General features: G+C 43.4%; 1 protein-coding gene across 1 annotated transcript; it reads right to left on the bottom strand.

Moving 5' to 3' along the window:
• Nucleotides 1-3,546: 3,546 nt before the first annotated feature.
• Nucleotides 3,547-13,206, bottom strand: ASB4 (ankyrin repeat and SOCS box containing 4). The gene is made up of 5 exons (XM_059841837.1): nt 12,931-13,206; nt 9,247-9,546; nt 6,606-7,096; nt 5,036-5,149; nt 3,547-4,431 (listed from the first exon to the last, which is right to left on the bottom strand). Exons 1-5 carry the CDS (start codon nt 13,142-13,144, stop codon nt 4,243-4,245), a joined length of 1,308 nt encoding a protein of 435 aa, XP_059697820.1. The 5' UTR covers nt 13,145-13,206; the 3' UTR covers nt 3,547-4,242.
• Between the last annotated feature and the right edge of the window lie 320 nt (nt 13,207-13,526).

Below are 13,526 nucleotides of genomic sequence, written 5' to 3'. Positions count from 1 at the left end.
AAAGATATATAAGAGCATAGACCACCCCAGACTGTTTCAATCTTCCCTTTCATCTCAAAGACTGAACTCTTGTATGTTTAATTTAAAGGTATTTGTCCCATGAGCAAAATCTGCTGCCAGAAGCATTAGTGGTTTTTCAAAGGACGTTCCTTAAATATGAATGAGCTGAGCCCCTGTGATCACCCTAATTGATCCAGCAGTGCTTGCAGCTAAAAGTAAAGCTGCCACCTTTCATGGCAGACCAGACCTTTTCCCCTGCTACCTAATATTTGTATTCCTGACATTTTACAAAAATAGTCAGTCTTGCTCAGCCTGGGAGATTTCAATAAATTCATGACCACAGCAGTTAATTTTATTCTGTCAAAACTGGTTTATAGGCTGTAAGATATTGCCCAATAGAAAGATGAGAAATTTTTCTTTTAAAGATGTTTAGTGGTTGTGATTTTGAATAAATAAAATGTCATTGATGGCAAAACACTTACAGGCCTAATGTCATCAGGACAGGCAGCAATGCTGGAAAGATAAACCATCCAGGTTCTTTTAGACTCCTTGTCCTAGTATCTAGAAGCTGACCAAGTTTGAACAGACTTATAAAGATTTTGCAGGGAAATACAGTCCTGAACACTGTTAGACTTCAGTTTCACCTACACACTCTCCATGGTTAAATTATTGGAGTTTTGGGTCAACCCTCATCAGGGGCTAAGTTTAAAATTACTGCAAGAGCACTTTAAAAAGAGGATGCCCATATTTCCATGGACAGCTGTGTGGGTCCCCAAATACATGCAGAGTGCCCCTATGGTCACAGAATGGGTAACTTCTTTTGTCCACAATGCATGTGGCTTAAGACCATCTCTTTATATACAGCTTCTCAAAACCACAAAGACCTGAAACCTAGAATCCAAAAAACCTAGAATCTCACTGTTATCCATTGAGAAGTCATTAAGGGAGCTCTGAGAAAGGGATGCCAATGGGAATGGGAATGGATGGTTCATTCTTTGCACCCATTTGTGCTTTAAGTATTCTAATAGGCCATGGAATGCAGTGGAAATATTTCAAACATGTCTATATCTCTAGTAAGAAGCCAAAAGACAAAAAGCAATTTATTTCCCAGAGGACACCAAACAACCTTGAAAACAATTTTCTGTCATTTTAGGTCATGACTGTGCTCAAACTTGTAGAGGTCTCCTTCCAGGTGGAGTCATCCAATCTGATGCGGCTTTGAAAATACAGAAGCATGATCAGCAATTATATGGCGGTGTGAAATTTCAAGGCATCTCACAGAATCCCAGAATCACAAAATCACAGAATCTGCTGAGTTGGAAGGGACCCACAAGGATCTTTGAGTCCAACTCCTATCCCTTCACTGGACCATTTCCAAGAGCCACAACAAGAGCCTGAGGGCATTGTCCAAACACTTCTTGGACTCTGTGAGTCTTGCTGTTGTGTCCACTTCCCTGGGGAGCCTGTTCCAGTGCCCAACCACCCCCTGGGGCAAGAACATTTTTCTAATAAAAAATCTCCGACACTTCAGGCCATTCCCTTGGGTCCTGTCACTGGTGACCACAGAAAAGAGATCCTTGCTCTGTGACTCCTTTGTGCATCCCATGAATTTAATAAATCTAGATCTTATTATCAGGTATTCCCATGCCTCACATGATCAACTCCATCTAGTGTGTGGGAATAGAGTACAGCAATAGAGGAAAAAAGTGCTAAAAAGGAACAAATACTAAGGTTTGCTTACTCTTGGTCTTTCTAACTTCAACAACAAAAGCAATTAAAGCGCATCAATCAGGTCTTTTTTCTGTGATAGTGATGTTCTCTAGTGTTTTAACAGCTTGCAAATTCCTATGACTATAATCAGCCTGATCCCACTGTGCTCCCTGTCAGATACCACAATGGCTATAATCTGGCACCTGCTCGGTACAAAGCTTGGAAGTGAGCCTGGGTGCCCACAGAATAAAAATTAAGCGTGTTCACTGCTGAGGGAGAGGATCAGAGGGAATTTAGGAACACTGGTGACAGCCTTTATTCTTCTCTCTCAGCAAGAGAGCCCTGGCTACAACAGGTCAGAAAACACTGCTATTGTTCTGCCTTAAACCTCCCTTTTCCAGATGTGGAATCTCAGAAGGAGCCAGTGTGGGGATGTGTTTCCAATAATATCAGCTACCTCCATCTGTCTCTTCTGGACTGCCAACCTTGCCCCATTGTCAGACTGTTCAGAAAGCAACAAATATTTCTTGACTTGACCAGCTGGCAAATCTTCTTCCTCATGCCTGACTTAGAGATGCATCACCTAGAAAAGCAGTGGGTTTAGATAACCTATGCTTTTTCATCTTTCCAAATTCACTCTTTTTCTGCAGATTAGAATCCAGTGGATCCCATTGATCAGGAAATGTCTCAAGCAGATTTTTCTATGGAAAATCTGTCTCAGATGCTGATTATTCTCCCCAGTAAATTACTGTAGTATCTCTGATAGAGACATCTCTACAGCTGTATGGAAATCTCTCATTGACTTAGTGAATTACAGGGACCTATATTAAAACTTCATTCACATAAGAAAACATTTACTCATGGTCTGTGTTCACTTTGAAATTCCTTATTGGAATGGGAAACTGTTAAATAGCAATCCTCATTGCTGTCTGGTTAAACTTAAACAGACCCATGAACTGGATTCTTGTACACAGTGTAGAAGATTTAATTGATGAAAACTGAGAGGAAAGGGAAGGGAAGTGATTGGTAACCCTAAATAATCTGCACGTTTCTTCACATGCTGTTGCTGCCACTGTGTGAGATGCAGAGACACTTGAACAGCTTGGCTGCTCTGGTTTGTCTGGGAAGAGCCCAGTGTGCTGTGGGCTGCCTTGCAAAGAGGTAACAATAATGATTGGGACTGACAGCTTCACAGTCAGAGATGCAATGAGAAGTTACTGGCTCCCAGTGGTGGGCCTGGCTTACCTCTCTCTTCAGAGAGCCCAGAACGCTCAGAATCTAAAAAAAGTGGAGCAGCCCAGATGGGTTGCATCAAACTAAAAAGGGGAAGAAAATTAGGGTTTACCTGTAGGTCAGATCACACACTTGTGCTTTCTGTGGGATACTTGCTGTGTGAACTGCCACTGCTCTGCATTTCATCCTCCTGGACTGGAGAAAGTAGCTTGGTCAAGTAAAGGAAATCAGTGCTAGCAGGTCCAAAAGCACAGGAACTGCAAATCAGGGAGCCTGGCAGGTCTGTAACAGCACAGGCAACACATCTTTATCTTGCAAACACCTTTTGGTTAATGTGGGATTCCTGTCACCTGCACCTAGCTACCAAAAGTGAGATGAATAATGCATGCTAGCAGGCTAGGTTCGTTTTATAGTCAATGAAGAGAAGGTTGTTATACTTCCCAGTTCATATCCAACATCATTCTGAGAGATATTAGGGATGGGTACAAGTACAGCTGTGCAGGTTTTGGGGGAAAGTTTTTTTACCTTCCTTTCTTGACACCGGGATAATAATTTATCATTAGTCACAGTGGGAGCAGAAACAGAGACAGCATATGCTCAAAGCTGCTCAGTATCAACATACAAAAATTTCAGGGCTGCATGTTTCTATCTAGTTTATGTACTGTGGTTGATAAAGGAAAAAAACTCTTACAATTAAAAAAGGTCATTATGACAAAGCTTTATAAGAATCAGACAGGTAATGAAGAGTGAACAAACCTTGTTTTGAGAGTCAGTGCACAGGAAAATACAGAAACTGCTGAAGGCCTGTCTGTGGTCACAAACCAATGCAGTTTGCCTATTTCATTCTGGGAAGGCATTTCTGTGACTTATTTTTTGACAGTGTCCTTTCTTTTACTCCCAAAAGGACAGTTGAAGAAAGTCATAGTGAAACAATATCAAGGGTTGCTCAGATTTAATCTAATGCTATCTGGCAGGCAGTGGTATAAGTACTGCAGGAAGAGCAGCATTGTTTAAGCTAGGCTGAACAAAGCAGTGTGTGTCCTGGGTGTGTTTGGAGCAGGGGCTTTTCCAGCTCTGCCTCCCCAGTGCAAACTGCAGCCTGCAGCCGTGGTTTCTCAATGTAGGGAAAGAGAGCAGCTCCAAGGAGAGCCAGTAAATGCCAGCCCAGCTTGCAGGCTGGCCAGCAATGGACACACACACAGGGCTGTGTCAGGATCCAGGATTGTGCCTGGCTCTCTGGCACCCCATAGAGGCTCACGGATCCGGGAAGGGAGATGCCAGTGCCTGCTCTGTGGTGGCTCAGTAGATGATTCCTTCTGGTTCCAGCAGCAAGTACTTCTTCATGGACAGAGGGATGGAGAGCAAGGGGACTTCTCGATGGCACTTTTCTGACAATACTGCCCGAATAGCACATCTGCATAAGTGCATCAGTGACCGTGGGGAATTGCTGCACACAGTGAACAAAGAGTCATAGAAATCCTGGTGCCGCTGTAAAATAAACCACAAGTGTGTTTTAGGGCAAGCAGAATATTTGGAGTAGGGATTTTTGAATTAAAGGGATAACTGTGTCAAAGCATGTAATTTGTCCCACAGTTTTGCCTTTTGACCACATATTTTCCTGTTTAATCTCTTACTTTTCATTTAAATTCTCCCTCGCATTTGCAGCGAACTCATCCTGTTCACAGAAATCTGACCCATGCAACAGGACCTAGAGGTACATAGTCACACCTATGTAATATGGCTCTTTAAATATATTTTCAGACTTAAAAGAAATATAAATATACATATTGAAAAATCTGAAGAAACACCAATCACAGCCAGAATCTTTTCACTGGCTGAGTACAGAGGCAGCTGAGCTCCTGCTGTACCACTGACAGGAGGTGCTCCAAAGGATAATGTTTCAATTAAAATATCAAAAATATGTATTTTTCAGCAAGTGATATGCTTTTGTCATATGAGAGATATTAAGCGGGAAAGTCCTCATCCTCTGAGATGTTCTTTTCTTTCAAAAGTGCTCTTTCTAATGGTTTGGTATGGGTTATTCAAATAATAAGCCTGGATTTTACTCAGTTATAACTCATTGAGAGCTTACCTCCAAGACATCCTCAGGTATGGCTGCTTTCCACTTAGATGTCGATTTGATGTGTTCATAGGAGTTGACAACTACCTCCACAGCTCTGGGGTGGGAATGACAGGCTTGCAGCACCTGCAGGCAGGATGCATGGAGAACATGAGTAGCACCAGGAAGCCAGGGCTAGCCTGGGTGCTCAGCACTGCGCAGCAGCAAACTGGGACAGACACAGCCTAACACTGGTGAGAGGATCAGGCTGGAGATGCAAAAGACACAAGGCCCCTCCACACCACTCTGGTAAGCACAGTAAGAAGCCCCAGGCCCATCCCCAGTTTAAGACCACACAGAAATGCTGGCTTAGATCTCCACAGCAGTCCAGATGAGGTGGGATTTATCACCCAAATCTAGAGATAGCTTGTTCATAGCTGGGTTGAGTGACTAAACACCACGCAAAGCCGTGCACAAAAAATTCTTGCTTCACCACATGCAGCTCAGGAACAGAAAAAATTCCCATTATATGAATCAAAAATGCATTGTTAGACAAAAATTTAAAATATGACCAGAAGAAGAGACAGTTCAAAAGTAAGGCTTTCAAGCCACATGAGGACCCCAACACAACTGTTTTGCCCAGTAATTTAAGCTCAACAGAAAAAAAACCCAGTTTATTGTCACTCATATATGGGGGATAACATTGCATTCACCCAATTTTGTCCCATGCAGTCTCCAGGTTTCACAAACAAAACTGCAGAACATCCGTCTGGGATAAATATCCTGCATTTTTACAGATGGGCAAGTGGTAGTTTGGAAGAGAGACCCACTCCATGCAATAGGATGCAGGAAGAGGAGACTTCAGACCTTGCTTTACATATACAGTCAGGCAACTGCAAACTGTTGCTTAGGGGACTGGATGAGAGAGAATAAGTCCTGACTTCAGCAAGCTTACTTAGTTTTCTGATATAACAATACTCTTAGGTACTTCTGTCAGTGTCTTGGGCTTTGCAGGTGTTTAAGAACTTTTCAGGAGAGATCCTACGACATTTTTTCTCTTTTTTGGTCATCAGCTGTGAGCCCAGGCCCAGCACTTCTTAATTCTCACCTTTCCTGGGAATAATCCAATGCTTTATTAAGATGCATTTCATTTCTAGTAGATTTGAATAGATTTTTAGATGTCAGATGTAATAAACTGAATCAAGTGGTCTCATCTTAAATCTTGGTGGAGACCATGAAGTAGGCATTTCATATAACTCAGTGAAACCTGTATGAAGCCAGGTTTGACAAAGGGATGGGGGTTCTCTGAAATGAGAAATGAATCTGCTCTGAAAAATTAGGCTTCAACCAGCATTAAAAGTTTGGCATTTCAGGTTGATTTAGAGCAAAAATTAGATCTGTGTCTGGTTTCTGGTACAGGCAACTGTAATTTCACTTCAGTTATATGATACCATCTTACAGTAGGTCATCTCACAATGCTTTGGGCATTCTGGGCCCAGACTGACAGGACTCCAGAAAATCCAGATAGTTTGGATCTCTCATCCCATTCCTGTTCAAGACACCACCCCTCTCCAAGCCCCTACTGTACGAAGACATCCTTAACCTTGTGGAATTGCAGAGGGTATATCCTAGCTGCTCCATGGTTCAGTAGCAGCTGGTAGCAGATGTCTGGCTGAGCAGCTGGCCGCACAGATGTCACTTTTATGATATACTGTAAGGGTGCACAGCCATTGACATCCATGATGTTTGCTTCTGCTCCTGCCTCCAGCAGCATGTGCAGCAGGACGTGATCACAGTTCCAGGCAGCTTTGTGGAGTGGTGATTTGAAATCCTCATCACGAGCATTCACTTCAGCTTTATAGTCTAGGAGCATCCGACAGATGAGGTGGTGGTCCTGGCTGTATATCTGATCCTTGTAGTGAAGGGCCCAGTAGGCTGCACAAGCCAGGGGGGTCTCCATGTAGGCATTGAGAGCATCTACCTGTGCTCCCTGCTCCACGTAAAAGGCCACGAGCTCTGGGACACCCAAACGTGCAACCACATGCAGAGGAGTCTCCTCGTCTTTGTTGTTTGTTCTTATGTTCACATTTGCTCCTGCCAAAGAAAGATGATGGGGGAAGATGAAGGCAATGAAACACTTGTTTGATCATCTCTCTATATGGGCCCTTCTTCCCAAGGAAAAGCTCATGGTGGGCAGCTGGTATGAAAGAAACAAGTAAATGCAAATAGCATGGATTGATCCTGCATTGCTTCAGTCTTCAGGGAAACTCTTAGAAACTTAAGGTTCTTGGATCCAGCTTCTATGCTGGCCCCAAGGCAGACCTTATCTGAACATTCTATTTCAGAGCAGCATGCAAGCCCAAATTTCTGTGTAAAATGCTTTTTCCTATGAATTGAGAAGTGGTGGAGGAAGGAGATCATTACTCCTACTCCGAGCAGCCCTGCTCTGCTCCCTGAAAACACTCCCTGCAGCACCTCGTTAACGCGAGCCTGGATGAAAGGACATTTTACGACAGATCCCTGGATGCTATTAAAGAACCCATTGCCAGGGTCCCTGGCGGGGGGCCCGGATCCCGGTTCCAGAGTGCTGCGGAGCGGGTCCGTTCGTGCGGAGCGGCGGCCGCAGCTGGAGCAACAGCACCATCTGCCGAGCGGAGAGCCGGGAGCGAGGGGCAGGGCCGGGGGGGCAGAAACTGCCTCTGGGCTGGAAAACCCGAGCGCTAATGCTGTTAAGCCGTGTCGAGTGTTAGTCGTGTTCGATGTCCCTGACACGGCATCGGCAATCCAGGTTTGGAGGTGGTAACCAAACATGGGATCAGCGCTGCTTGTGCTGCAGCCCAGCCAGAGGGGGATGAACTGCGATGATCTGGATGGATCCCGAGGGACACCACTGAGTGGAGATGGCAGGTGAAAGATGCATCTTGGAAACTTTGGAGCAGGGATATTAACTGACACCCTGGCTTCAGCTCTTGGAGGGTGCTGCTCTGTGAATGTGCACACCTTACAGGGTTTGCTCCGGACCCATCCCATTCTATTTGGAGTCTCAGCATTCAGCTCATACAGAATTCAGAGTTTAAAGAGTGCTTTGGGAGGAAGGGTGGCTTTTAAAGTACGATTATGCTGTTGATGGGTGGGTGGAGAAAGCCTGCAGAATACATCCTTTCACTTGCATTCATCCTCTGCTGTGTTTCATAAGAGCACATTTGACTTCTAAGCTTTTCTATGCTAGCAAATTCAACTCCTGCTGTCAGGACTGTTTGCTTTGGGCAGGATACAACTGGCAGCATTTATTTTCCTTTCTACCAAACAAAATAATATGTATCTTTCCAGAAGAAGAAAAGCAATGTTGGTATTCATTTATGACTGCAGATTGCCTTGCCCACAAAGCATGGACTTTGCACTCAGGCTCTGCATCTCAGGAAAAGCTTTCAATAACAATACATGTAACAAAACCAACCCAAAATCATTTGTATTGCCATGGCACAGTGTGATAAACAGGGGAGTCTCTCTGTAACTAAGGACTTGAACTGTGTTTCTTTCACTCTGTCCTGGGTCAGTCCCCTTCTGTTCAGGAAATAGTGTGAGACAAATATATTTATGGAAGAATTACATCTATTCCTAGCCTCGTTTGTTGCAGATGACCAGAAGCATAATGTACCTTACTTTGGGAAAACAAAAATCTTATATAATACCCTTTTTTCCCTCCTGGCATGAGTTTGGCTGCATTCATGACAAATGAAAAGATGGTATGAAAAAGTGCATCCAATTTTTAAGGCCAGATCTCAAAAATCAAGCAGTTTGAAAAATTTTACTCAGGTCCAGAAAATTTGAAAAAGAAAGAAGATGAGGGGTGCATATGAAAGTAGCTCTAAAGTAAACATAGATGAAAAAAAAAAAAGGGAAAATCCCCCAAAAGATATAGAAAACTCCCTGATTCAGAGGAGGTCTGCTGCTGGTGGAGTGGCTGGGCGGTGGAGTGGGGACACTGAAATGGGAAACAATCTTGGAGTAAGGACCAGTGGCCAGGGAAAGGGAAAGTTGGATGAGGTGAGGAAACAGAATAGGAGAAACTTCCTCTGATCAAAGAGGTGAGGACAAGGAGCCTGAGATGAAGACATGAGACACCTGTGGATAGAAGGGATAAATTCACATCTACTTTGGGAAATTGCCTCCTCACAGGAAGCCCAGACCATGCTCACCCCCTTTGCCCATGCCATGAGCGATGCTCCAGAGCTTTACCTTACCTCTCCAAAGCAGCTGCTGGGCACAAGGCATGGAGGTTCGTGTGGTACAGAAGTGCAAGGGCGCCTGCCCGCTCATTGAAAAGCAGTTCAGCTTAGCCCCGTGGTTGCAAAGGATCTTGAGACACTCAACATTTGCCATTTCACAGGCTATGTGGATGGCAGCTTTCCCATTGGGCCGGCAGTTGATTGTAGCTTTGTGATTGAGGAGGACCAACAGGCTCTCCAGATGGCCGTACATGACAGCTATATGAAGTCCAGTTGCCCAGGATATTTTTAATTTGTAGCTGGGAAGCCAGTACCCTGTACAGAGTGAGAATGTGTTATTACCAGCCTTGGCAAAGACTTTTCCTAGGACTATCCACCTACTGAGAATAATTGAAGGGGAAGAAAGGGTTGGAGTTTAAATGTAATTTACTGTAATTTCACCAGCATAGTACACACAAAGTTCTCTCAAGCATAACTTCATTTTCATTAAGCACTGTTACTATGTGTGCTGAATAGCCTGCCTTTTGGAGAGATAATTCCCGTGTAGATGAACTCTGAAAGAAGCTGTTAGACTTTTTTGTGACTGGTATAGGTTAAACAAAACAATAAGGAAAAATGCTTTGAGGGTTTAAACGTCAACAGCTAAAAATCATGGGGGAAGTGGGATCTCCAGCCTGCCAATAGCTGAACAAAGGTGGCACTGGAATAAAATGACAGCATTGACTTAGGACTGTGACTCAACAGACAGCTCATCCTACTGTTTCTGTGTGGGAGATTGCAGGATCTTGCATGTCAGTGGCTGAGTCCCGACCTCCAGGGATGCATTACACATAGAGAGCTCCTGGCAATATACCCCAACTACTGCCCTGAGGAGCACAGAGAGAGGAGATGGGATACTGATATAAATTAGGCTGAAGAGCCAAACAGAAGCAGTGACACTTTAGAATGAAATTTGGCTGCAAAATGTTTGTATTTTTCTCAGAAAATGTCAGAGTGATTTTTTTTCTTTTTAATTTACAAACAGGTGTAAGGCCAAATAACACATAAATACTTGTTCCCAAATTAGGACTATATGCTTAATGAGTGCACAGATATAGTCTCAGAAGTGATTACTATAATCACTTGCTTAAGAAAAGTAAAGCATCATAATAATGTGCAGAAGGGCAAGAGAAGTCTAATTTTATATATATATATATATATATATATATATATATATATATATATATATATATATATACACAATGCCTGCATCTTAGCTAGAATGTGACTATAAAATTCTTGGGGTTTATCTATTTCTCCTTGGACAACTGCCTAGCTGAAATATGTTATCATGTAAAAAACACAGAAAAAATATTAGAGATGTATAGTGAGGTCAAATTAATTTGAATCTTCCCTTTTAGTCTCTGATTTTATGCAATTTCTCAACACTAATGTCATATATATGCAGTTCATGAGGTACAAGGAGGAAGGAAACAAACTGCTGGTGGCAAGGAGAAATGGATTAAAATTTTTCTTCCCTCCTAGATAAATTACAAGTATATTTTCAGATAGGGGGCAAGAAACTGCAGACCATGTCATCTACTCTAGGACCAAATTTTTGGGACTGCCAAATGCAGTCCTGAAGGAACCCACGCTGTAAAAAGCAGGAGCAGCAGCCCTGGAGTGCCCAAGCAGGGTGACAGCCTCCCCTGAGGACACTCAACCTGCTGACTGTGCAGGTTACACTGGCAACTCTGTTAGGGCAACCTCCTCATCATATCCCCTCAAACCAGACACAGGGAAAGTGGCCTATATCCCAAAGTCCCTGCATATAGCAGAGCAAACTTCTTAAATCCCCTCCCTATCCAGCTGCTCGTGCCCTTGTTACTGTGAACTGTGATACACTTCAGGCTTATCCCAACAGGGCTGGGTCTTTCATTTATGGCCAGATACAAGCCATAAATTGTACATTATCAGCAGGAAAGTGATACTTAAAAGCCAAGTTATCACTTTTTATAACCACAATTTTCCTGCCTGAGTACACAATATATTTCTGTTGGCTGTGCTGCTTGCAGGTGAGTTGTGCTCAGACATCCCCAGGGAGCATCTCCCATGTCCTCTGCTCAAACTTGCCAAGATCTCTGAGCTCAGAGGGACAGGGGCAGACACTGAGCAGGAAGCAGATGTGGCCTCCATGGGAGACCTCATTCAGCTCACCTGTTTCTTTGGCTAGTAACATAAAGAAGCCATGCTGCAAACAAGATCAGCATCTTTGAAAGCTCTCAGCCTCTTTGGAAGAGAGGAAGAAAAGTCACTCTGTCACCCATGACATCTCTTTTCCACTTCATCACTAAGGGCTATGGCAAAGATCAGACTGCCAGAATGGTGGGGTGGTGAATTTTTCTCCCCTCTTCATCCTTGAGGAAATCTGCCTTTCATATCACAGTTATCTATCATTAAGAACAAAAGTAAAATTTGCATAAGAGTTGATAGAAGTGCTTCCTGCCTCTCAGACAAAGTGAATACAATACCATGATTTAGGCCATAAAGATGCATTTTCCTCTCTCTCTACTTTTTGGAAAACAAAGAGAATTCTTCAAAAGAGACTAGTCACTGATTGCAGACAAATGATCTGTGATTAAAAAGCTATTTATGAATCCTGTAGTCTCAAACCACAACCAGATTGTGTTTTAGCCTGCTGAGGACAGAAGAAGATGTATTTTAAGATAAATTCAGCACAGTGTGGCTTAGTTCATACACTGTCCCTGGGGGAAGTACATCATGACTGTACCATCCTCGCCCTTAAGAAATCAAAAGAGCAGGAACCAACCATTAAATAAGGGGTAAACACAGAAAAGGAGAAGAGGTGAACTAGTCCCTTCTTTTTGCCACAGAAGAGAAAGTGCATTTGCTGTGCTGCTGCTGCTGCTGCTGGAGGTGTTTATCTCCACATATTATTTACTTCTGGCAGAGACTGACCATTACTGCTTTCTAAATACACAAGTAGAGTCTGTTAGCAAGTAGGTCATGAAGTCTGTTGATTTTAGAAAAGAGCAAACTTGGTTTATTGCTTTAAGTTGTAAGGTTTTGGAAGCTCTTTCAGTGTCTGGCTGGGAAATTGTTTGAGTTTTCTACACTCTAAAACAGATGTTGTGTTGATTGTTCTGGTTGTTTTTTCCAGATTATTTTTCTGTTTTGATAAACGACCACATCCTCACTTTCTGTCATTCGGAAAAATAAACCTTCTCCCATCCAGCAACATCCAAGGCCCACAGGATTTCCTTAGTTCCCCTCAGCTAGGGAGAATCCACTTTACTTCCATTCAAAATGGAAGACAGGGGATATTTTATGTTTCTGAATAGTCTGTACATGTGAATGGGTTAATGCAAGAAATGCATATACCCCATTTATACACCTGCATGTGTCTATTCTGGGCTTTGCACCCGAGTTCTCTGAGAGGAAATGGCAAAGGACTCCTGTTTCTGGATTCTCCTGCAGCTGCAGCATGGAGGCTCAGGCTGGGCTCTGGCCTGCCCTTCACCAAGCCCACACAGCTGATAAGCTCCCCAGCTACAGTGGCCCTGACCATGTGAGCCTGCTGAGACAGTCCTGCCTGTGGATCAGCTTATGCTGAAGCTTCAGGAGAGATAAAAGACCACAGTTCCTTGAAAATCACACAAAACCCTCTACTTCCTCTTTCGTGAATGCTGCCACATTTACCTTGTTTGTAGGATGCCAGAATCAGGTTTTCATCCTCCACTTCAAACACTGTGTCCACGTCTATTTTCTTTTGGCTCAACAGCTCTTCCAGTGTTTCAAAGTCATTGGACTTCAGGGCTTCAAGAAAAGTTTTTTTCACCAACTTTGCAGCTGCAGCTCGAGTAATTTTCCCCTCTGTGTTCTCTCCCTCTTTGTATGTCTCCTCCAAATCCATTTCCCAAGGGATCTGTTTGTGCTGTGAAGAGGGGCACGCTGAGGTGCCTATAGCACAGTAGCATGCTGAAGTTTCTGAAGACCAGAAGGTAATTTTATCACTCAGTCATGCTGATCTGCTTGTTCTATTTATATGAGGAGCATTTCGGGCGTCGAAATGCCGCTCTTGGATATCACCACGCTCTTTTGATGAAAGTGGGGACAGACACACCAGCAATTAAAACAAAATAAGAGTTACTTTCATGGGCTTCATACACATTCAGCTTCATTAACCACTGATTAACTTCTGGTGCTGCCCATATGCTTTATATTATAAGAACTAGTCCTGGACATTGTTTCTCAGCTGGAGAAGCACCCACACTTCCTTTCAGACAGGGCATGGC

The sequence above is a fragment of the Haemorhous mexicanus genome, chromosome 1, assembly GCF_027477595.1.
Source record: "Haemorhous mexicanus isolate bHaeMex1 chromosome 1, bHaeMex1.pri, whole genome shotgun sequence".
Classification (NCBI taxonomy): Eukaryota; Metazoa; Chordata; class Aves; order Passeriformes; family Fringillidae; genus Haemorhous; species Haemorhous mexicanus.
The sequence above is the reverse complement of the archived record's forward strand: the minus strand, read 5'-3'. Positions and strand labels throughout refer to the sequence as shown.

Coding starts and splice junctions, on each gene's coding strand:
- ASB4 (XM_059841837.1), bottom strand. CDS start 13,144: ATGGATTTGGAGGAGACATACAAAGAGGGAGAGAACACAGAGGGGAAA. Junction 7,097..9,246: donor CCAGCAGCTGCTTTGGAGAG/GTAAGGTAAAGC, acceptor TTTCTTTGGCAG/GAGCAAATGTGAACATAAGA. Junction 4,432..5,035: donor TACCTGAGGATGTCTTGGAG/GTAAGCTCTCAA, acceptor TTTATTTTACAG/CGGCACCAGGATTTCTATGA.